At 33.4% G+C, this 25,368-nt stretch overlaps 5 protein-coding genes across 5 annotated transcripts; 2 read left to right on the top strand and 3 right to left on the bottom strand.

Annotated features, from left to right (window-relative positions):
- Window positions 1–2,561: 2,561 nt before the first annotated feature.
- LOC122611246 (delta(12) fatty acid desaturase DES8.11-like) lies at window positions 2,562–4,086 on the bottom strand. The gene has a single exon (XM_043784234.1). The coding sequence runs from the start codon at window positions 3,960–3,962 to the stop codon at window positions 2,826–2,828; it is 1,137 nt and encodes a 378-aa protein (XP_043640169.1). The 5' UTR covers window positions 3,963–4,086; the 3' UTR covers window positions 2,562–2,825.
- Window positions 4,087–7,200: 3,114 nt separating this feature from the next.
- Window positions 7,201–8,645, top strand: LOC122578764 (delta(12) fatty acid desaturase DES8.11-like). Its single transcript, XM_043750796.1, has one exon. It carries the CDS (start codon window positions 7,343–7,345, stop codon window positions 8,477–8,479), a length of 1,137 nt encoding a protein of 378 aa, XP_043606731.1. The 5' UTR covers window positions 7,201–7,342; the 3' UTR covers window positions 8,480–8,645.
- A 4,019-nt stretch (window positions 8,646–12,664) lies between these two features.
- On the top strand, window positions 12,665–13,824 carry LOC122580583 (syntaxin-112). Its single transcript, XM_043752853.1, has one exon. The coding sequence runs from the start codon at window positions 12,665–12,667 to the stop codon at window positions 13,559–13,561; it is 897 nt and encodes a 298-aa protein (XP_043608788.1). The 3' UTR covers window positions 13,562–13,824.
- A 525-nt stretch (window positions 13,825–14,349) lies between these two features.
- On the bottom strand, window positions 14,350–18,519 carry LOC122578202 (putative glucose-6-phosphate 1-epimerase). Its single transcript, XM_043750110.1, has 10 exons — window positions 18,373–18,519; window positions 18,039–18,158; window positions 17,004–17,114; window positions 16,699–16,750; window positions 16,393–16,530; window positions 15,925–16,023; window positions 15,747–15,844; window positions 15,459–15,566; window positions 15,127–15,208; window positions 14,350–14,539 (listed from the first exon to the last, which is right to left on the bottom strand). The coding sequence occupies exons 1-10, from the start codon at window positions 18,447–18,449 to the stop codon at window positions 14,474–14,476; spliced, it is 951 nt and encodes a 316-aa protein (XP_043606045.1). The 5' UTR covers window positions 18,450–18,519; the 3' UTR covers window positions 14,350–14,473.
- A 708-nt stretch (window positions 18,520–19,227) lies between these two features.
- LOC122578304 (laccase-11-like) lies at window positions 19,228–22,136 on the bottom strand. Its single transcript, XM_043750237.1, has 6 exons — window positions 21,982–22,136; window positions 21,725–21,876; window positions 21,177–21,421; window positions 20,948–21,076; window positions 19,927–20,850; window positions 19,228–19,588 (listed from the first exon to the last, which is right to left on the bottom strand). Exons 1-6 carry the CDS (start codon window positions 22,096–22,098, stop codon window positions 19,458–19,460), a joined length of 1,698 nt encoding a protein of 565 aa, XP_043606172.1. The 5' UTR covers window positions 22,099–22,136; the 3' UTR covers window positions 19,228–19,457.
- Between the last annotated feature and the right edge of the window lie 3,232 nt (window positions 22,137–25,368).

Raw genomic sequence — 25,368 nt, 5'->3', positions numbered from 1 at the left:
TAGTTCCCTAATATCGTAAATTATGTGATTTGTAGATTTTTTAACAAAAATATTTTTTTCAGCTTTTTATTAATATTTTTCTTCTATATTCAGTATATATTATATTAAAAATTTTCTCTATAAAAGCATTTTAGTTTGTCATATTGGTTTTTCTTTTAAAAAAATTTGAAGCAAATTTGTTATATTTATACTCTGGTGAGAACCATCGTCACATTTTCATTAGTTCTTCTTAAATCCTACATCTTATTATCTAAGAATATTTGACACAGCTTTTAAGGCAGATATAGGATCTTTGAAGCAAAAACTGCCTCAAGAATTTTCATGGGACAATTGATCAACAATTTGTAAGAAAATGACTAATCACATAAACGATTTATAATTAGAAACTAATGTTGATTTGGGATTAGCCCATTTGGTATAGACTATGGTGGTGTTTATTTAACCTCTTAATAAAAAAACTCATCATTTAATCAAAAATACTTAATTCATTAAGTCATCAAAAATATTTGTTTTTTTGACTTAATAGACAAAAAATAACTGTATTGACTTAATTTATACATATACTCCGTATTATTTATTCATTCAGTAATTTCATCAATTCAGTCACTTAATGGTTAAAATAACAAACACGTCCATATCTCTTAAGGAGATCAAAGGTTAAATCTTAGCATGATATTAATATTTGAGGCAGTTTAGTATACGTATAACTAGGGGTGAGCAAAAACCGAAAAAACCATAAAAACCGAAAATCATTGGTTTTGGTTTTCTAAAAACCGAAAATCATTGGTTTTGGTTTTCTAAAAACCGAAAGTTATGGTTCGGTTTTGGTTTCTAATGAACAACCGAACTATAAAAACCGAACCGAACCAAAAATATATATTGTTTACTTTATTTTATATTTATATCATTTTATTATTAATTTTTGGTAAATATGTTAATATATTTACATTTTTAGGTGCATATAATATTATCATTTATATGTTTAAGTGAAAATACACAACAAGATTGATTTGCTTTGATAAATGTATAATTAAACAACGCGTAAAAGATATAAATAGTTATATATATTTATAATAATTCGTTTGAAGTTTGTATAACTAACTTTTATGGATTTGTTGTCATTGTTGTAGTGTTATTATTGCTATTATTGTTTTGAAAACTTGTTGAAATTAATTAGGGTGTAATTATAGGGTATAAACTTATAAACTTTTCAATCTCAATTTGACCCAAACCACAAGTGGTTAAAAACCGACTAAAACCGAACCGAAATAAACTCAAACTGAAAAAACCGAAACCGAAAAAACCAAAAACCAATGGTTTTAGTTTTTAAAAACCGAATTATAACAGTTCGGTTTCGGTTTTAGTCAAAAACCGACCCAAACCGAACCGTACTCACCCCTACGTATAACAATAGGGTTAACAAGCCCATTGATTTGTTATACTTATACTCTCGTCTTTCTAAGTTCTTTGAAAAACAATAGGGTTAACAAGCCCACACATTTGGCCAGAACCATGGCTTGTCCTTGCTACCCTTTTGATCCTTTAATACCGAGGCCTTCAAAGTTAGCAATCTTGCGATCATAAGGAACTTTGATCACTACCGCCTCCCTTGTTTCCTACTCCGCTCGTTTTTCATGCACCTATGGTTAGTCTCTTTCAATCCAAACACAGCGTAAAAACTGCTCCCCTTTGTTCATCACTTGAATCAACCACACTGTACGTCTTCACCCACTTCTAACATGCTCTTGTTAAACTTTCTATTGATACCGGTAATTATTTGGTCTTGCTTCTTGATCATTTCTTGCGACACTTGCTTCAATTCTTGCTCTTTCTTCTTGTAAGTAAACATGCGGAGAAATATAAAGAGAAAAAAAATGAGAAACCTTTATGTTACTTTCAAAAGGGGAACTTGCATTACTAATAGAAAGACTTGGCTATATATTCCAGAATCGGGTTTTTGAACCCAACTCTTCCAATTCGCAAACGTCTTAGGCGTGGCAATTCTTGATCGAGCCTATATGAAATAGGGATAATTGTTGGATCGATGGAAATATATCTTCTTTCGATCTTTGATCTTGACTTTGTCTTGATCATATTCCAACCCTTGATCTTGACTTTGTTTTGATCATATATAAATGAACTTATGGATCATTTCATCTCTATATGACTCTCAAGCTATGGTGTAATATAGCATTGTTCAAGACTTTTCCCACCTTGTTTACCGTTCGTGTTGCAAGGTTACATGTTATGTTACCAATTAGGGGTGATCAAAATGCAAGTCGACCCGTGTAACCCACTACACCAGACTGGAAAAAGCCCGATCGCGCTATAAACTGATAAAACTTGGGCTGGACCACAGATTACCCAAAAAATATCCGGGAACAATGAAAAAAAAAATATATCTAATGTATCCCATACCCATACTCATCCAATCCAAGGTGAATTTCACTATCAACTTTTCGTACAAAACGCTACCTCCGCGCAGACCCATCCCCAAAAGGACTAAAAGCATGCAGTTATCTTTGAAGGGGCTTACAAGAATTTTCAAGTTGCCGTAATTATTTCCAGAATATAACTACATTTTATTGTAATAAAAGTTTCCTAGCATAATAACTGAAGTACACTTCATGTTGATGTACTTCATAATTTGCCACCACATATTATAGATATTACTCCGTACATAGTACATAACATAAGAAATGGCAGGACTACTAAGATTACAAGTAAGGAAGTTCACACATGTCTCATTACGACATTTTATGTTGATTGATACAAAGTTGACTAATTAATTAAGCCATAGAATCACATTGAGGTCATTGGCTTGATCACATTTTATGATACCAGTAGGTACCCTTGTGCTCGCTATCTTCATCTGGCTCGATATAGATGCATTCCTTGGCTTCTCTGTACATTGCTTTAAAGATTGGAGTCCTGTCGATCTTATAAAACTCGCCCAATATTGGCTTGATTGCATCTCTTGCCTCCTTTGCATGATAATGTGGAATGTACGAGATCAAATGATGCAATACGTGAGTGTGTGTAACGTCGTGAAACACCCTATTTAGGAACCCAAAGTCCCTATCGATTGTTGACAAAGCCCCTCGGATCCAGTTCCATTCGGTTGAATCATAATGAGGTAATGAAAGATGGGTGTGGTGCAAATATGTAATCAAAACGAAAAAAATGTGCACCCCTAACACCGGAATTAAATACATAGACGTTACCCAAGCAACTCCTTTTGCCGCGACAAGAAGCTTGATCACGTAGAAAACACCAAGGAGACCAATATCGGATAAAACAACCTGAATCCTTTCACGGTCTGTGAAAATGGGACTCAATGGATCAAAGTGGTTGGCAAACCTTCCGTATTTCTTGCCAGAAATATTAGTTAAGAGGTATAAAGGAAATCCTAGGGTCAACCTAAAAACCAAAGTGAACACACGACCCGGTGGGTTGTTAAGAAGTTTTGAGTAAATTCTGACTTTGGACTTGCGTTTAGGAATGTAAACTTCGTCGTTATCAAGTGAATTTGTGTTGGCATGGTGATTTCGATGGCTGTACTTCCAAGAGAAGTAAGGGGTAAAAAGGAAAGAATGGAGGACGAATCCAACAAGGTCATCAATCCATTGGTGTTCGCTAAAGGCATGGTGACCACATTCGTGACCAATGACCCATAACCCGGTTAGGATGCTAGCTTGGCAAAACCAGTAAACCGGCCATGCCAAGTAAGATAGAGGGGCATCTAGAAGAGGAATATAGGTGTTGGCAAGGTAGTAAAACACATAGGCAATAATGAGATCATGAACAACATAGTAAGATGATCGAATAACAGAACGCTCAAAGCAATGGGCCGGGATTGCTTTCTTTAGATCACTTAACGTGAAAGGCGGATCAACTGGCACACGTTCAAGGATGTTTTTGCCCTCATTCGATTGGTCCGACATTCGACCACCTGCACCCATGGTGTTTGATATCTAGTTAACTAACCTAGCTCCCTCTAAATATATATCAAAATAAAATTTGAGGTATACAAGAACTTAAAGAAGAAAGAAATACTTCAGCTATAGAGAAGTAGTTTTAGTTCTCTTGAGCTGGTGATTGCTTCTAAAGTTCCTTATGCTATATATATACATGCATTTAATCATTGAGTTTCCAACAATCTTGAATAATTTAATCCCCAACTACCATTATTCTGTTTTGTTACAAAGTTTATTTATTTATTTCATATAGTAAGTCCAAGTGGCTAAGAGAATTTCTAGCTTCCACCTTAAAAGATATGAAGAAAAAAATAAACGTGTAAAAATATAAACTTGGGGCTTTTAAAGTTTTGGAGACTAAAGTCTAGCTTGCTTCATTTGTACTACTAATCAATGAGTTGTGGGGGTGTTCTCTAGGATGAACAAGTTGATAAGATCATCTAAACTTAGTTCCAACTTTACTAGTAAAATTGTAGACATTTTATCGTTGGATTAAAATTAAAGGTTAAGATTAAGAACTTATATTTTAATTTTGACTGTTGATTTTAATCTAATGGTCAAGATTTCCAACTTTGTGAATAATATGCATAGATATATATGAATGCTATTCTAAATAATAAAAACTATAGCTGTCAAAGAGGGAAGTAGTTCAACATAATCTTTACATATTTGTCAACAATAAACAAATGATCAGATTTTATCTATTCAAAGTTATCTAGGGAAAACAATTTTGATTAAAATGTAAACGGTCTAACAGGGCTATCTCCCGGCTGTTTCCAAACCCTTTCATCGTTATCCCTATAACAATACCTAGCGGGCTAGTGGGTTCATATTAATTTGAGCTAAACTTCTTGTTAAAATCTTATTATCTTAGTATGTTAGTATGTTAACCACTAGGAGTCCACCTCGTAGGTGATTTAATCTTTTAGATTTATGTAGTTTTTGGGTAAATTTTAGGATTGGAAAAGATACCCTAAGCTCAATTAACACACTTGATGTTGTAACTGACTGTATTGTCATCGGATATTTACTTTGCTTATAATTTACTTTGAGAGAAGAAATAAATTATTGAAGTTAAGTTCAAGTGTTCAACCACGAGTTGAAGAATGTGGAATGCACAATAGTTTGAGCATGTATGTGCAATGGCGCAATCCTATTGAATATCTAGATCTTAACGCCGCTAGTTCGGATCATTTTCTGTTGAAACTTGAAGAAAGTGCTCGCTCTAGACAAATAATATATGTTTTACCTGTCAAAAACCTTATCTATAACGGAATTTCTTGTTCAAAATGAAGCATTGTGTATGTTAAATGTTGGCTAGGGATGGAAAAAAAACCCAACCCGACGGGACACGATACTCGATGAGAATACCCGATATCCGAATCCGTTTGTGACAGGGACTGGGGTATGTCTACTCCGACACGACCCGATATCAATACCTATATCTATATACTTATAAGTGATTAGTTTTGAATGTATATATATTTAATCTCTATATATTCAAAGTTCCACAATAACATCAACTAATTTTGTATCTATATTCCACAACTCGCACATCCATTCCTCAAAGGATCAAGAGCAAGTAGTATTCTTAATTAAATCATACAAATGTTGGTTATATTCTTGAAAAATAAAAATCCTTATCGGGTCGGGTTTCAGGTTTTGGGCATAGTTTTATCCCTGATGGGATCCCGATAAGATTCCCCAATGGGTATTGGGTCGCATATTCCTTAACATGTTCAGGTTTGACACTACTCTTCCCGAACTTGACCCATTGTCATTTCTAATGGTGGCCTATAACTTTCCACCCTTGTTTCTCTATTTTTGTGACGTTTATGATTCACATATTACAAAAGGAAGAAAAGTGATGAATATGAGGTTGTTTTTTATCTAAACTTATATGAAGAACCCCTCATATTCATATATTTTAATATTTTTTTAATTTTAAATGAGCTTCATGAATTTTATAATTAAAAAAAAACTGTGACGTGTTTCCTATTGTTTCCCATTTTAACTTGGAGGACATCTCATGTTGACTCCGGTCTTCCCCCATTACAAAATACGGAGCATATAATAGATTTTATGACTTTTTCCTTGTGTATTTATTACAGAAAACCTTCATTTTCATCAACAAAACAAAATCAACAAAACTAATAGTGTAACTCTTTTCACCAATAATTATATATATGTTGTATAGGCTTTTAGTTTAGATTAAAAAGAAACGTGACAAACATGTATAATGCAGGGTAATATATCGAAGGAACATACTTGATAACAAATTGAAATAATGCAATAACAGATTAAAAAATTCCATCTTGATGGCTAGCTAGATTCTGGTCCAACGTACATAATGCATGCAAATTTTTTTCTTAACCAACAAGAGTTTGTTTTTTTTTTTTTCCTTTTTAGATAAATTAAATAATGTATAATCAACTCCTTACCTTTTTATTATTTATTCATTTATCAATAATATCAAATACATTCAAAAATGAAGGAACTACCATTTTTTTGTTTCTTTACACAGAACTAACGAGTTTTTGTTACTTACTCTATGTTTTTAAAACTAGTGATAATTTATTTTAATACAATCTTTTTAGCCAATGATGATTAGTCTAACTGGTCAGAGTTATCTCAGGTTTTACCCAAAGTCTTGAGTTCGATCCTTAGGGATGGCAAATCTTGGGGTTTTTTCCTCCGAATACCTGTAACGGCCCATGGTCAACATCTCGTTATCTTGGGTACGTGCAAAGCTTCACCATTATACGGTGAGGTTTTCCCGAAGTCACATTTAGACTGAATGTTCGAAAAAAATTACAATCTTTTTAGCTTACGAATATCTATTATCAGAGACCATTCATTCATATATATCTATGAGTATATATTACTCCATATAACTTGTTCATCCTAGACTACACCCCAAAACTCATTGATCAGTAGTACAAGTGGACAAAAAAGTTTAGTCTCCAAAGATTTAAAATCCCCAAGTTTATATATCTACACCTTTGTTCTTTTCTTCATATCTTTTAATGTGGAAGCTAGAAATTCTCTTAGCCACTTAGGCTTACAGCTTAGTATAATAAATAAATAAATAAACTTTGTAACAAAACAGAACAATAGTAGTTGGAGATTAAATTAGTCAAGCTTGTTGAAAACTGATCAATGATTAAGTGTATGTATATATATAGCATAAGGAACTTTAGAAACAATCACCAGCTCAAGAGAATTCAAACTACTTCTCTATAGCTGAAGTCTTTTTTAGTAGCTTCTTTGAGCTTTAAGTTCTTAATTGTATACTTTAATTAACATTAATATATATATATATTTGAAGGGAGCTAGCTAGCTAGGTTAATCAGATATCAAACACCATGGGTGCAGGTGGTCGAATGTCGGACCAATCGAATGAGGGCAAAAACATCCTTGAACGTGTGCCAATTGATCCGCCTTTCACGTTAAGTGATCTAAAGAAAGCAATCCCGGCCCATTGCTTTGAGCGTTCTGTTATTCGATCATCTTACTATGTTGTTCATGATCTCATTATTGCCTATGTGTTTTACTACCTTGCCAACACCTATATTCCTCTTCTAGATGCCCCTCTATCTTACTTGGCATGGCCGGTTTACTGGTTTTGCCAAGCTAGCATCCTAACCGGGTTATGGGTCATTGGTCACGAATGTGGTCACCATGCCTTTAGCGAACACCAATGGATTGATGACCTTGTTGGATTCGTCCTCCATTCTTTCCTTTTCACCCCTTACTTCTCTTGGAAGTACAGCCATCGAAATCACCATGCCAACACAAATTCACTTGATAACGACGAAGTTTACATTCCTAAACGCAAGTCCAAAGTCAGAATTTACTCAAAACTTCTTAACAACCCACCGGGTCGTGTGTTCACTTTGGTTTTTAGGTTGACCCTAGGATTTCCTTTATACCTCTTAACTAATATTTCTGGCAAGAAATACGGAAGGTTTGCCAACCACTTTGATCCATTGAGTCCCATTTTCACAGACCGTGAAAGGATTCAGGTTGTTTTATCCGATATTGGTCTCCTTGGTGTTTTCTACGTGATCAAGCTTCTTGTCGCGGCAAAAGGAGTTGCTTGGGTAACGTCTATGTATTTAATTCCGGTGTTAGGGGTGCACATTTTTTTCGTTTTGATTACATATTTGCACCACACCCATCTTTCATTACCTCATTATGATTCAACCGAATGGAACTGGATCCGAGGGGCTTTGTCAACAATCGATAGGGACTTTGGGTTCCTAAATAGGGTGTTTCACGACGTTACACACACTCACGTATTGCATCATTTGATCTCGTACATTCCACATTATCATGCAAAGGAGGCAAGAGATGCAATCAAGCCAATATTGGGTGAGTTTTATAAGATCGATAGGACTCCAATCTTTAAAGCAATGTATAGAGAGGCCAAGGAATGTATCTATATCGAGCCAGATGAAGATAGCGAGCACAAGGGTACCTACTGGTACCATAAAATGTGATTGATCAAGTGACCTCACAATGCGATTTTAATTATATATGACTTAATTGGTCAACTTTGTATTATCAGCATAAAATGTCGCAATGAGACATATGTGTGTGAACTTCCTTCCTTGTAACCTTTGTATTTCTGCCATTTCTTATGTAATGTATTATGTATTATGAGTATTATATATGTACTACGGGTTGAATATTGTAAAACAAGTATTAAAGCAAAACAAATAAGACAACATCTTAACCCTTAAATAATGGTTAAATTGATGCACAGAGATTCACAAAACAATTGATGTACGATGATTTTTATGATGCACGGTGGTGATCTATGTAGAAAAACCTATTATTTTATTTGTTTTACATTATTACTTGTTTTTATAAATACTTTACATATCACGGTGTACGATGATTTTTATAAATACTTGTTTTAAATAAATACTTGTTTTACATTAATACTTGATGTACGATGATTTTTATGATGCATAGTGGTTAACCCTTATTTTATTTAAAACCACTATATATAATAACTGGTGGCAAATTTTATAAATACTCTACATATCAATTGCATCAATTGCTACGGAAGCAGTAAAATGGCTTGTTGTGATTTGTGAAAGGGATTATTGTAGATTTATACTCGTAGTAAATAGTTTTGATGTTATTGTGGTTTTGGACGACTATTCATTCAATTGCATGAATTGCTACGGAAGTAGTAAGTTCTTTTTCCTAGGCATATGCGATTAATTAACTACGAGCATGGTACCCACGTAATGCGACAGCAGTAATAGGGAAGATGGTTTGTTTTATTAGGGATTTTGGGTAGTTACGTAAAGAGAAAAAAAACAAAAATGTCTAAGGGCAAATAAGGTATTTCAAAGACAGAAATATTTAGGGGGGGGGGGTTGCTTTATTAGGGAGGGAGTTGAGATAAGAACGGTCGCCGTTTCCGAATTCTTTCCTACCCACCCTCGAAAGACTAGTGAGAAGTAGTACTTCAAATCACTTGTAGCCATCTTAGTGATGCATATTTTGAAAAGGAATACTATCCAATATCAAAACGAGATTAGTTGGAGAAAATACTCTTTTTCTTTTTCATTTTTGATTTATAAGAAAACAAAAAATAATGCAGAAAACGTAATTAGTTTTTAAATTTTTTTTAAAAAAAGAAAATAACATGAAATATTGTTTTTTCATTTTTCAATATCAATTAGAAGTCAGTTTTTTAAAATTTTAATTTTTCAAATTTTGAATTTTAGAAATTAACTTTTTTCCTACGTCTTATCCCACCTTGCCTCCCGTCACCCTCGCCCCCGCCCCCTTTACCTCCTACCCTCATCCCTAGCCCCAACCCACTTATAAAAAATAAAAATATAATTTTTAACTTTTGAATGTGTTTTAAAAAATTTTATTTGTTTCCCTCTAAATGAAAAACTCTTTTTATTTTCTTGAAATTTTAAATGAAAAATTAAAATATATTTTTTACAACTAAACACACTATTATTATTTTATTAAAATAATTGGTTCCAAGGAGACAAGGAAAATAAAAACAAAAATTTTGGATCGACAATTTTTTAAAGGTTATTTACATTTAGTTTAATTAGAAAAAAAAATGCTCACAGTTTAAAGTGAACCTTTAAATTTTAATAGCTTATTGTGTATGGTATAACTATCATCAAATTCATCATCAATACATATCATATATTCACTTTTGAAAAATTAAAAATTGAGGGAAGAAAAGTCTTCCAAAAAAAAGTAAACCTCAAAATCACATTTTTGCAAACACTCAAATAAAAAATCTTAATCTAAAATTACATAATACTCCTATTTAGTTCAGAAAACTCCTAACTAATTCCATTATAAATTATCAATAAGTATCTTGCCCGCACTTTGCTGCGGGTCTTCACATGCTAGCAAATAATGAACATCGTATAAGTAAACTTGGTGTGTAAATAGCAAATAAACAAATCAGAATTATCATCCGCCACAACTAACTCTTTGTCGTTGACTGCCGTTGTATAATATGTTTTGGATTTCGAAAAAGGTGGATGTGTGTTGTTGACGGCGACAATCGATTTTTTTAGCCTGAAAACATTTGTGATAGAGTTAAGTAATCATTGTAGTATCGGACAAAAATTAAAGAAAATTAAAGTGTATGGTAAAGCTAAAAAATTGAAAGGTAAATGGTAAAAAACTAAAAATTAAAAAGTCAAAAGTAAAAGTAAATATCAAATATGATGAAGGTAAGTGATATTCGTACCTCATAATTTGATAAATTTACCATTGTTGAGCATTGCATACTTGTACAATATGTTATAAAATATATACAATGTGGTAAATGAATTAAAATATGTGGTATGATTATCACTTCCCCTAAAATGAGTGTAACAAAAGTAAAAAATTTAAAAAGTTATAGGTTAAAATAAAAAATATCAAAAAAACTACTGTAATTATGCAAAACTTAAATTGTTACATGTATAATTTTTATCCATTCATGTCATTTTAAGCTTATTATTTATATTACTTTCAGCTATCTACCAAATATATATGCATCAAAAAGAAAACTTTACCCAAATTACCCCGTTATTAACCCAGCGTTTTGCCAAACATTTATTTATGAATATCATTATTTTGAATTGGGGGTTTTTCGTAACCGACTCCGCGCAAAAATAAATTTAATTAAATCCAACGGCTAACATACTTCCAATTTCAATTTCAAATATCTATATAATAATAATAATCACCTGAATCAAAAGAAACTCAAAATTCCACCAACAACAAATTACTCCCAACTTATTTACTGAAGCAAAAAAACACCCCCAATTTTCTTCAAGATTTTTCTTGATTTCATACTCTGTTTCTTTCTTTAAAGAATTTCATCAAAGAAATCAATCTCTGATTTCATCTCATATTCCTACATACACAAAGGTATCAACTTTTTTATCCTACTTTTTTCTGAATTTTGTTGATAATTGTATCTATACATTTATATATCTATATGTGTTCTGTATTTGTAATTAAAGATTTTGCAAGTGGGTTTTCAAAATTCAAGTACTTTCTGTAAATTTTGTTTGATTCTTGTATATATTTGTCATATATTATGTGGGTTTTCAAGAATTACACCACTTTTTCTCTGATTTTTGTTTTATAGTTGTATATATATATATATATATAAAGATTACATGTATAGCTGTTATGTATCTATGGCTAAACATTTTGAAAGTGGGTTTTCAAAATTTTACATACTTACTTTGAATTATGTTTGATTATTGTATATATGTGTTATATATATATGTGGGTTTTTGATAATTGTATCTATGCATTCAAATATCATATCTATATATGTGTTATATATTTGCGGCTAAAGATTTTGAAAGTGAGTTTTCAAAAAAATTTACATATTTTGGTTGAATTTTGTTTGATTATATGTATACGTGTCATATTTTTGTGGGTTTTCAAGAATTGAACTACTTTTTCTCTGATTTTTTTTATTTTTATAATTGTATCTATACATTCAAATATTATATGTATATGTGTTTTGTGTTAGTAGCTAAAGATTTTGCAACTGGATTTTCAAAATTTACATACTTCCTTTGAATTTTGTTTGATTATTGTATATATATATATGTGTGTTATATATTTGTGGGTTTTCAAGAATTACACTACTTTCTCTTTGAATTTTGTTTGATAATTGTATCTATACATTCAAATATTATATGTACATGTGTTACGCATTTGTGGCTAAAGATTTTGCAAGAGCTAGGTTTTTCAAGAATTGCGTAATTTCTTTGAATTTTGTTTGATAGCTTATTTCACATTTTGCAGGCAGCTGGGGTTTTTTAAAAGTTACACTACTTTTTCTCTGATCTTTAGTTAATATTTGTATTGTATCTATATATGTTATGTATTGGTATGAGTTTGGGTTTTGGGTTTTGCAGGTGGATTTTTCGAAAATTTACACACCTTTTTATCTTCTTCTGAGTTTTTTTTAATGTTTGTTATTCAAATATTAATATGTATATGTATATATGTTATGTCTTTGTGGTTTTTCGAAGTATTTCAAGGAATGAATGGTCTGCTTTACTTTATCTTTAATTTCGTTTAGTATCTGCATCTTTATACTTGAATGATATATAATTTGTGTGACATATTGTGTGTGTCGGATTTGCAGGTGAGTTTTGTCAGAATCTACAAACAAAATGAATGATCTAATGACAAAATCGTTTCTAACTTATGTGGATTTGAAGAAACAAACCCAACTCGACATCAAATCAGAAGAAAGAGATCTCGAGATGGGGATTCAAGAACCTGAGATTAATCCATCAGATGAAACTCATCTTTCTAAATTCTTCCAAGAAGTTGAATCGATCAAATCCACCATGGAAGAGATTACTAGTCTGTTTTCTGATTTGCAAACTTTAAATGAAGAGACGAAATCTGCTCACAGTGCCAAAGTTATTCGTGGGTTAAGAGACAGAATGGAATCTGATATGGTTGCAGTACTGAGAAAGGCAAGTTTTGTTCGTGTGCGTCTTGAATATCTAGAATCTTCTGCAACACACAAACAAAACACTGCTGTGGGGAGAACTCAGGTTTCAGTCACAAATGGGCTTAAAGTTAAACTCAAAGAAATGATGAATAATTTTCAAGAGTTAAGAGATAAGATAGTTTCAGATCACAAAGAGTATCTTAAAAGAAGGTATTACAATGAAACAGGGGAATATCCGAGTGAGGAAATGATGGAAACAATGGCTTCGGGAGATGGAAAAATGTTTGAAGTGTCTGATGGGAAGACAGATGTGGTTATGGAGAATAAAGAAAGGCATCAAGCTGTGTTGGATATAAAGAGAAGTTTGAATAAACTTCATCAAGTGTTTCTTGATATGGCTGTTTTGGTGGAAACACAAGGGGAGAAATTGGATGATATTGAAGATAATGTGGCAAAAGCCGGAAGCTTTGTAAGTGGTGGAACAGACAGTTTGTTTTATGCTAAGCAGTTAAAGGATAAGCAGAGATGTCATTGTTGGATGTGTTTGATTTGGGCGTTGGTGATAATTATATTGTTGGTATGCTTCATTGCTATGATGTCTTCTTGAAACAGAGTATCAAATCTTTTGAATACGTAAACGGGAATGGATTTTGAAATTGGTATTACCTAATTCTGTGTTAGGATATGGGCTACTAGTTAGGTTCTTTAGGATGTTTCATACTTTCGTTCTTTTTTGGTGGAGACACATTGAAGCTGATGGCAAGAGCTGTGAGTTTTTTTACTAGTGGAACATATACTCTATTATGTGTTGAAGAGATGAAGTATTAGCTGAGAAGTCAAGGTTTCAGGTTTTGGTGATAATAATGTCGTTGGTATGCTTTGTTATACAAAGCTGTCTTCTTTCTGAAATAGAGTGCCAAATCTTTTGAAACAGGCTTTGATTTTAGATTTTGTCTGTCCTAATGTTGTGTTAGGTTATGCTTTGTCTTTCAGGTCTTTTTAGGATGTTTCGTTCTTTTGTTTAAATTTTGGATTGAGTTTTCATATGGAACAAGTGTTAATAAAAGTTTTTTGGATGGATGAAAATCATGGTACTTGGATTGAATGATCTGGATTTGTAAGACTCTATTTGCTTGTGTGACCAAGGTGATATAATTCAATTTACTGCTGAATTTATAACTATCTAATATAGTTGTCATAGTCCAAGTATATAATGCTCATGGAGCTGAGATTATGAATATATCATCTGTAGTAACGACACTGTAAGACTGAAAATGGCTTTTTAGGTTTTAAAAGGAACCAGCAGTTCTTGTTTATTAGGCAATGCAGGTTACATTTGCTAAGTAAACCCTTTTTATGATGATTTTTGGAATGTCGTATAACAAAAATTACAAATGATTGACAAACTATGCATCAGTTTTATATGCTTTTATTCTGATCAAAAGTGTATTTCTATAGTACATTAGCCACAAGTATCTCTTTAAGATAACATACGCCTGCTGTCGGTAATTCCTCCTATTCAGCTGACACTAAGTTGTTGAGTAGCCACCCACGATTTCTCTGGCTCTAGAGCAACATTTCCAATCTGAAATTATGTAAAAAGATAAGCTTTCACTTCATTTGTTTTGCGCCAACTAAAAGCAATTTACTATAATTAGGTACTCATTGCTAGCATATCAAATAAATGAGACACAGAAGGCTGGAACGTTAATACCAACCCATTTGGCCATTCCCATGGGAATGGATGCATTTGGGTTGTTCTTTTTGGAGCAGGTGACACAGGTTAAAGAGAAAAGCTAAAAATGTATCGTGTCAAAAGTTGCAGTGTGTTTTATTAAAATGCTTACAATGTCCTAATCATTGATTATCTATAGAAATATAGCTTTTAAGTAAGGTGGAGAAAAGACTATTGACAGGTCAACTCAACCCAACCGGACCAGTTTCAATCGGCAAGCAAAATTTATGCCTTTGAGAAGCATCCATTACCAGACCCACCCATGTTATTCTCTGTATGTTCAATGGGTAGTAGTTTATACTAGTTCTATAACTATCATAGTGATGTCCGTGACTAGTCAAATTTTCATTATAAGTATGCAAGTTATACGAAATGAAGAAATTTCTTCTGATAACCAGAATCTGTTTTACATCAGACGAGGTGACATATTCCAGTACCTGAGCGTTCTCGACACAGACAAAATCTTTGTAGCATGCTTCCATAGTCAGATGTGGATTCCATAGAACTGCATCTGGCCAACTGCAAGAGAAAGAAGGATACAGAATCAAATGAGAATTTTATTCAAAAAAGAAAAAATAATAACTATATTCTATCTAAAGTCAAAATCTATTTGCAAGGAAAAGTCAAAATTTTAAGATAAAAAGTCTATAGAATCAACTGCCGGTCCCATTTTGAACCCAGTATTAACTATACAACCCACCAGGCCACCAGCTCGTCCATTCTACCAACTCTAGAAAGCATATACCGATATACATGATCATTAACTTACTTTGTATTCTTGATGGATATGGTATCCCCCAGACCGTTATCCAGGTATAACTCATTAGCAGCACCAAGATAAACGCAGTCAACAAATCCAGGATAACTCACTACGTCTCTGGATCATGCAAAATTATAAGTTAAGATGAGAACTCATGCACATTAAATCAAGAGTAAGAACCAATAATTATCTAAAGAAAATAAATAAAATAAAATGATTATCTAATTAATTAAATGTAGAAATCTAGAACACATAAATGTCTATTTTATTTATTATAAGGAGAAATGTCTATGATACCTTTCCTCCGTGCCTTCTATTGGGTTTTTCGGATCTGGATCCTTGTTGAGTGTCTTGCACCCTTTTAGACCTCTAACTGATGCACCCGATACAGAGGCCTGCATTACAAAAACAACTACATCTTTTAGATAATTGCACCAGAATGTAACATTTGCAGACTGGGAATAACTACACTTACACTAAAATACGTATGAAGCGCAGTGGTAAACGAAAATGGTTTTTTGTCGGTATTTGTGATTTTTAATTCAGTAGAAAGGCTTTTCTCGTCTAGGGTGATCTGCAAACAGAAGAAAATTTAGCTGAGGCGCAATAATGGACAAAATGCAATATGGAAAGAAAAACACATGAAATCGTTATTATTTTTAATATTTTTTGGATAACCTAAGCATCCAACCACTTTGATAGCCTACTAATCCTAGGTGACCAACCACTTTGTGCGTAGCTTGGAGTCGTTGCGGGTGAACCTCCAATCCTCCATGGCCAATTGGCCACAAGGGGGTATTTTTTTTCCTGCTCCTAGGATTTAAACTTGGGATCTTTAGTGTTTTCACCCTTGGAGACCAAGCCTTTACCACTAGGCCAATGCCCCTTGTGGTTAGACAATTCAAAAAAAACATGAATGTTTGTCACAAAAGAATACACTAACCTTGTATAATGCTTGAAAACTGTAATCCCACATAGCCCGACTGTAAGGGCTATCCTTAAGTTCTAAAGTGATAACGGGAGATCCATCAACATTTTCAGAATCAACAATGGACCAGTCTGAATTCCTTGCAAATCCATGCTTTTAGCAATATAAGCATTTTCAAAAGTTAAAACTCGACACTAAGCAAGCATTAAATAACTTGCACATACTATGGATCCAAATGGAACCATCAATTTCCACAAATATACAAAAGGAAAACCATATAGAGACTGCTGCAGTTTTAAATACGATGAAGAGTAATCATACCTGTTGCATCGGGCCTGGTCCAAATTGTGGGAAACAATGCGGGATCCCTCCACTGTTCCAAAATGAAAAGATAAAGTGAGTAAATCAATGAGTAATTCAGTCGGTATGACGGTAGAAAAACCAAGAAATTTATACATTCAAAATTTATTCGCATAAATATTTGAAGTTCAGACCATTTACTTTGGTAGTAAGCACAAACATCTATACTACAGAAATGCTATTAAGACTACTTCCAGTAGGCACGTTATATTTCATACAAAGCTTTATAGTTATAAGATTTGCATTTAAAGTAAAAGAAAGATGACCTTATTGGCTTCTGACCATTGAATACTGCATCTGGCCGAACAAAAAGGAGATCCTTGGTCCCAACTTTCCAAGATGTAACACACCCTCCATACAAGTAAAGCTCAGCTTCACTGGAAAAGAAGATGGTAATTCAGCCTCATATAGTGTATAACATTACCGTTCAACATCCTTATGTTAATCGAGTGATCTACACAGAAATATTAAAAGTAAACAAATTCCAGCATACATATACCCAATGATGGATTATCTTTGTTAGAGAACTTCTGTATAGTACGCTCAACTGCTCAAGTGTTCACAAAATGTATGTAAATTTAAACCAAACAGTACATACGCATCATACTTAAATCAAAATTACTTTTGTATATACCCACTTTCAATTATAACTTGTTGCTGTATTTGACCTCTTATTGGTTGTAAACACGCGACATGGACCCACCCAGTTTTGATGACCAGGCAATGTATTTGTGGCTAACACGTCAGATAGATACATACGGGGTTACGTCATGAAGGGGTCACCACCATTCACCAGATGCATCAATAGCTATGAATTATAAAAGTTTGATACATATATACAACAATATGTGTTAAAGCATGATACATACTAAAGTATTTTATCATTTTGATGTCACATTGGCCCCCGTTTCAAGAATGACCCCTTATGGCTCGGGCTTTCAAGCTCAAACCATTTGAAACGGAATCTTTAACCACTCTTTTAACACACACACACACTAGCATAGTACCCGCAGAATGTAGCTAAAATAAATTCTTTTCTTTGACAATTTATGATAGTAAAATTAGTAATTGTTACATGTAGTTTAGTAGTTAGAGAAATAATACGATTATTTACATTGTACCATTTGTTTGTTACTAAGTTATTAAAATTAATTCTTGACATTTGGTTGTTAATAAGTTAGATAAATGACTTAAGCTAACTAAATTTCAAGGATTAGTCGTGTAACACGACATGTACACCGACCCCATTGTATTGCGCGGATATCGTGCTAGTAAAATTAAAAAATGTGTGTAAATAGTACCTTCCAGTGGAAGTTGTTAACACAACCTTAGACAATTCCCCCAAACCTTTAGTAACTTTAACTCCCAAAGTAGAAGTAGTAGTACTATTAGAAGCTGCAAATGCCATACCTCCTCTATACCTGTATGTAATATAATATATATATATATATATATATATATATATATATATATATATCGATATTTAATTGGATAGAAGCAATCAATCAGGATATGGACGGACGGATGGATGGATGGAATGTGATATTTTGAGATGTTGATATTCAGATTTAGATTATTGATTGATAGAAGTAAAAAAAAAAAAAAAAAAAGAAAAGAAAAGGAGATTGAGTTTACCGGTTGAATCGGGGAAGTTTTGAAGATGGTAAGGTTGTTGGAAGCGACCACGTCATTGACATTGATATCGCCACCATTGTCGATACACCTCCACTAATATATATCGACACTGTCACTGAGAGAGACTTTGTGATATTTTTACTTTTGTGATATTTATAATTCTATGTAAAGTGTCGTTATTAGTCGTTATGTCCGTAAATCGATTTCGCATATTCCGTAGCCAACCAAACACACACATGAACACCACACAACTCCCAATTTTATTTTACTTTTTATTATGGAAAATGGCAAAAATAATTATAAAAATAAAATAAAATTAAAAGTTTAAATACTAACTTCATATTATTCGGTATCAAGTCAGCTAACGGGGTGTTTTGATGAGGGTCAACGAACTTTTAATGACATGGCATTCCGTGACCAGGTCACTCCGGAAACCAAACTTTCTTAATTCTTATCCTCCAATTTTTCTAGCCAGACCACAAATTTAGAGTTTTTATTGATTTTTTCAACTTTTGTGCGGCAGAAAGCCAATTGGCCAAGATTATGATATGTGAATAAGCAGCATGGTTTGGATCAACAGTAATCTCTGGCTTGTAGAAACAGAGATCATGAGTTCGATACTTATTACATGCAAAAGTCGGAGGTCTTTTAATGACCATTTAGGTAGATACTGAAAGCAGCCTCTCTACTTAGGTAGAAGTACGGTCTACCTACATTATAACCTCCCCCATAGGCCCATATATCATCGAGGTATTGAGGCTCAGAACCAACAAAAAGCGACAGTGAGGGGCATCTTTCTTTTGTGATATGTGAATAAAATGTTAGTTTCATATAAACGGTATGAACTGTACAAACTTCAGATCAACTGTATATTGTGACATTCCAATATATATAACAAACTCAATTACAAATCAAACCAAACTGCACACCATGAAGTATGAAACACAACATTTGTTTTTTGGTTTCATTCCTTCTCAACTCTCAAATGAAATGCAACCTCCTCGATTTTTGATGGAGGTATAATCGATATAAAAGAATTATATTGGTTTCATCGCGTGTTGCACACTTTGTTTCCATAGAACCCATCAGCACCGCGGAAGATCTTTCGGTGGAGGACGAACCACTTGATCTTTTCCTGGCCCATCTTCAACTAAAAATGCCGTTTTTAATCCCCATCCGGTATGCAACTCCAAATGACAATGAAAGAACCAAACACCTAAACGAGAATTAATTAGTTGCAAGTTCTTAAAAACATATGATGATCTTCATCTATATAATTACTATACAAGTCTTTGGAACCCATATCCATAGCCACGACACTCATTGCGCACGTAAATGGGTTGGCCGGTCACGAGACAAAACAAGTTCTGGAGCTTGGGTTCGCCCATATACATTTTGTCTAGTTTTTCAAAATTTCATAGATAACTAATGTGTTATACTGTGACAAAATTTTACAAAACATGTTCTGTAGGTTGGGTTGACCCATATATATCACAGGTGAAATTGTTTTTTTTTTTTTTTGGTTTCGCAATTTGGTTTTGTAGTAAAATTTACCTGGATTATCTGCTCTAAACCGAATGGCAGCCCAACCACCGGTTGGAACACCAACCGTGTTCCTCTCTGGAGGATCAACCAAGTTATACTTGGCCGGATCCTTGGCAGGATCAAAGTTACCAATGCCTGTTCCAACAACAAAAAAGTTGAACCCGTGAAGATGAAAAGGGTGCGATTCAACGCTCAACAAATTGGTATCTTGTATAACCAACTCAACCGTCGAATTGAAGGCTATTTTACTCAATCGTGTTCCCTTAACTGTAAAAAGATTAGCAGTTAATGGAGCACCAGTGTAGTTAAAAGCCTTTGGAGGCTTATCAGGAAAATCGGTTTTAAATACTCCTTTCACATCATTGTAATGAGCCTGCAGAAGCGCGGTTTGTGGCATTACAAATGTTATGTTGTTTAAGGATGCTGAAAGGCGAGTACCATTAACACATGTTGGACAAACACTCTTTCCTAACCCGATTGTGAAAAACAAATTTCGGTCAACTTTTAATGGTACATTTGCAGGGAAGTTCGCCGTGTTTAGGCTAAGAAGTTTTTTGTTATAGCTTAACGCGAATTCAGTATCATTTGGTGAAGGAAGATTTGGGAGTTTGGGGACAACAGTGTTTGGAATGTATTTATATTGGAGAATAGCCGTGGCGGTTTTGTTGTCTACAGGAATGGGAACGTCTTGGAAGGGCCGGACCGCCATGAAGTATCGCCCTGGAGCTTGGTTAGCTGAAACTATAACATTAGTTGTTTGTCCCGGGGCAATTAGTAACGCGTTTGTGGTGAAAGGTTTTGTGTAAACCGCGTCAATCTCTACTACTGTCATGTTATGCCCTGCAATAGCAAAAAAGAGCTCGTCGTTGAGTGCAGCGTTCACGATCCTTAGAAGATATTTCTTTCCTTGCTCGACTTCCATTGCAAAAGTATCTGTAACGAGTGAAAAATGTACAAATGAGGTCACTTGGTCAAGTGATTGATCTGGAAAATATGAATGACTTGTAAAACAAAACAACAAGTGATATACGTTTCTCGGAACATGGGAACAACGGGCCTGGTTTCCCGTTAATCGTGTGGGCATCAGACATATTGGGAGGCAAGCCTAAAGCATTTCCTTGCTTCACAACCTCTTCAACATCAGCATGCCACCATTCACCTGCATATAACATATAGTTTTATCTCATAAGCGCGACTTAAGTTAACTTTTATTAAAAAAAAAAAAAACTTAGTTAGGAAGTTTTGGATGGTTTTCTTACCAAACACAATAACTTGTTCTCCATCGGGCCGTGGGAAGGGAAATGGAGTTGCTGGTTTGGGTAAAATAACGATAGCCCCGTATACAGTTGCTCTGAGCCATAGGATATGAGCATGCCACCACAACGTCCCTCTTTGACCCGTGATATTGAAGTCATAAACATAATTATTCTTAGGCATGATCGGGCATTGTGTGATATAAGCCGGTCCATCAGCCCACCCGTTTGCATACTGTTTCAACCCATGCCTAAAAAACACAAGAACCATAAATATGTTCACAAAAACGATACTAAAACAAATATGAAACGGCGTCAGAAGTCGCCTAATGCCCCAATATTGTGTGACCTCATGAATTATCTATACAGAAATTAACTAGGATATTAATAAAACATAAGTTTTTGATTATGTTTAACACATTAGTTAATTAACTAAACATGTCAAAGAAATACATTTTATGGTACTAACTTGTTAAACATCAGGGCCCTATTGTCGTGCATCTATGTATATAACAATGTAAAAATAGACATGGACAACTACTAATAAATCGTACCAGTGAATGGACATGTTGTATTGGGCATGATTCGTGACATTGATAAGAACTCTATCGCCTTCTCGAGCATAGACAGTTGGACCTGGAAACCTACCATTCACGGTGACAATCGGTTTTGAATGGCACAATCTGCTAACATTCTTCACTTGAATCTTTTTTACATAAAAACACATATAACACAGTCATTTTCCGAAATATGCTGAAAATACTCGACACCAAACAAAATTAGTACTCGAAATATTAACCTACAAACTCACGTCGAATTGGTATTTCTTGGTAGCTGCGTCAACCTCAAGAGAAAGCAACGGAACAAGCATGAAAATACAAAGTGCCAAAAGGGATTTCCCCAAAACGAGAGTACGATCAGTTGACATTGTCCCTGACCCTCGTTAACCGATGTTCTTTGCAATGAATGATCAAAAGAGAGAGATATTGATATAATTTCATGAATGTGTATGTATATATACATGTATTAGGTAGAATGGAGAAGTAAGCAGGGTGTCAACCAAAGCTTTTAAGTTAAACTTGCACCTAGCTAGTAAGAGACTTGAAGACTTCAAAAGCAATTACTTCATCAAATAACTAAATCAAAAGATAATGTTTTAGTATTGTTTGTGTTGTGAAAATTACATTTCAAAAAGTTGTTAACAATAACTACAAGGTATGTGGGAGATTGATTATGGTTTATATATTTTCTGATGAGCATGAGACCGCGTAATGCGGCGGCGATGGTGGAGAAGGCGGTCTAGTTGTGTCGGTGGTGGTACTATTGGTGGTGGTGGCAGTGTTAAGTGGTGTAAGTTGATGTAATTGTGATAGTGGAAATTTTTTGGAAGATAAAGGTTTAAAATGTTAATTATTAAAATAAAGATTTAGAGTGTAAGTTAATTCATTAAGGACAAATTTAGTATTTTATAAAAAACTCTTTCCATAGTGGGTGTTTATTAAGGGTAATTTAGTAATTTTGTACGTAACTATTATGTAACTATTTCTAAAAATGGGGGGTGTGATAATTTTTATAAAAGAGTATAGAAGTATATATATACATATACAAACAAATTATTACAGTCAATTGTTAATTAGAAGATGTATCAAGTTTATTAATTTGTGTATGTATTTCAAATCATTTTTATTACAAATAAGAAAAAAACGAGAAATAATACATGCAAAATACTATAAATTTCTACTTTGGGAAACTTATGTGCATCTTGTAAATTTGAAGATACGTATATGAGAGGTACACAATGCCAACTTTTGTTTGGGTACCCTCCTGAGCTTTACCGTTAAGGAAAAGGAATAATACAGTCAAATTAAGAACTTTTAGTATACACTTCCAATACTTATTTGTAGTCTAACTTTATATAGTTGTTGACTTTTGCTCAATAAATAATCAAATGTAGATGATAAATGGGTCATTATGCTATTTTTTTTGGGCTGAGCACCATATTTTTAAGTCATGGAAAGTCCTCAACTTAGTGGACCTGTTCTTTGTATTACAAAGCCCATAACTATAGGCTCACAAAGTTATAACCTTATAGAAGTCCATCACTTCACTTTAAATTAAAATGATAAATAAAAATCGGCGCATCCACAATATACTATTGAAAATTTGAAATAGAGGACTATACTAAAATAGCAATGATAACTAAATAGTGGATTCCATCGTCGTTTTTCTATACACCGGAAGCTCTTACTTCATTTAATTAATGTTATTGTTAACTTGTATAGTTCATATTTTTCGGCTCTACCCATAAAATATCTAATAATAGGTCTTTCACAACCAGCTCTACCTATACAGTAACTGTATTTAATTATGAAAGTTGGCTGGGCAATTGACCCTGTTAGTCCGTTCTTACCAGATAGGTCTATTTAAGATTTCCTCCACTTAATAGATAACCATTTGCTACCAATGGAGAATTATTTCTCATCTTGAATTGAGGTGAGTGATTTTACACCAATAGAAACCATAAATTCCATACATAATAAAAGGGATATGACCCCATTTTTTATTTTTAGTTTTCGATAGTAAATGTAGTACTATGGTCTTTAGTAGGAGACTAGGAGTGTAAAAAATAAACCGGAAAACTGAAAAACCGGTGCGAACCACATGATCTGAAACCAAAAACACCGAAACAAAAAAAACACGAAACTCGGAAAAATCGAAAACCAATAAACCGGCGTATAATGGTTCGGTTATGGTTTTTAATCATATGCCTACATATAATCATATATATGTATATTTACACATATATACAGAGGTGGTACCAGAAAATTTTTTTCAAGGGGGCAAAATTAAAATATTCATGAAAAATAAACCTAAAAGGGGAGCAAAATATTAAAAACCTATATAGAAATTTTAAATATCGATGAAAATTTTAAAAATAAATGACAAAATCTAAATTTGGAAGGGGGCATTAGCCCCCCATGTGGTACCGCCTCTGCATATATGTATTACATGAATAGATCATTTACATACTATTTAGCTAACTTTTTATATTTGCTGCCTAAAATTATAACAAATTTACTAACTTTCGCAATCTATGATTAGTTTTAGATATTCTAAGTAAATATTTTATAAGTACAACATCTTCTAAGAAAAGTTGTTAACTTTGTGTAAAATATTTATCAGAAATATTAGTAATATCATATAAAGAACATTGTAAGTAATGATACTCTTAAATCTAAAATTGCATTGCATAAACATAACATCAAAAATAAAGTATTTCAAAATTAGATGTAATGTATATTTTATTTATAAAACAAAATTAGTTGTAATGTGTATTTTATTTATAAAACAAATTACTAGTTAAATGACTATTATAAATAGAAAAGTTAATTAATTACAATGTAAATTGACTATTATAATTAGAAATTTGAACTTTATATCGGCATGACTTTAATAAATGGTTAACTGATAATCGAACCGAAATTAACCGATTTTTTCGGGTAACCGGAAAAACGATTCAAAGTTTTTAGCTAGCCAAACCGAACCCGAATAAACATTCGAAATTTCTAACTAACCGAATAGAACTGAACCGTTTATAGCCCTAGTTTTTAGAAAGCAAGGTCCCTCTGTTTATCACTCTATAGAAAGAACATAGATTCGATTCGGATAAGAGATTCTTTCTTTTAAGAACATGGCAAACTAAGTGTAGTCATTCAGAATTTGCAAGCACCTAGAAGCACTAGACCAACTCCGTTCCTCTCGTTGGTCGAGCTGCTCGTTCCTCTCTCGCTGGTCGAGCTGGGCCAAAATTTTGTTTTCTTATTTCTCCATAAACTATAGGGCCACAAAGTTATAACCTTATAAAAGTCCATCACTATAACTATAAAAATATGTTATCTTTTTTAATATTATAAATAGTTGATAAATGATAAGTAATAATCTGATCATCTTTTTGAGAAAAAATTTTTGTGAACATATTATTCATGACACTTGAAGTTGATTAACACTTTGTTGTTCATAATTAGGCGAGTGATCGACACAAATCGTCTTTGTGGTTTGTCCAAATAGTTATGTTTCATCCTTTAACTTTCAAAACCTCAGAGGCAATCCTTTATCGGAGGATAATGATTACGTTTGATCCTTTATAATAACTGCCGTCATCTCAAGTCTGTTAACTCCTTGATGTGTCTTCCACGTG

Source organism: Erigeron canadensis, chromosome 8 (assembly GCF_010389155.1).
Source record: "Erigeron canadensis isolate Cc75 chromosome 8, C_canadensis_v1, whole genome shotgun sequence".
Taxonomy (NCBI): domain Eukaryota; kingdom Viridiplantae; phylum Streptophyta; class Magnoliopsida; order Asterales; family Asteraceae; genus Erigeron; species Erigeron canadensis.
The sequence above is the reverse complement of the archived record's forward strand: the minus strand, read 5'-3'. Positions and strand labels throughout refer to the sequence as shown.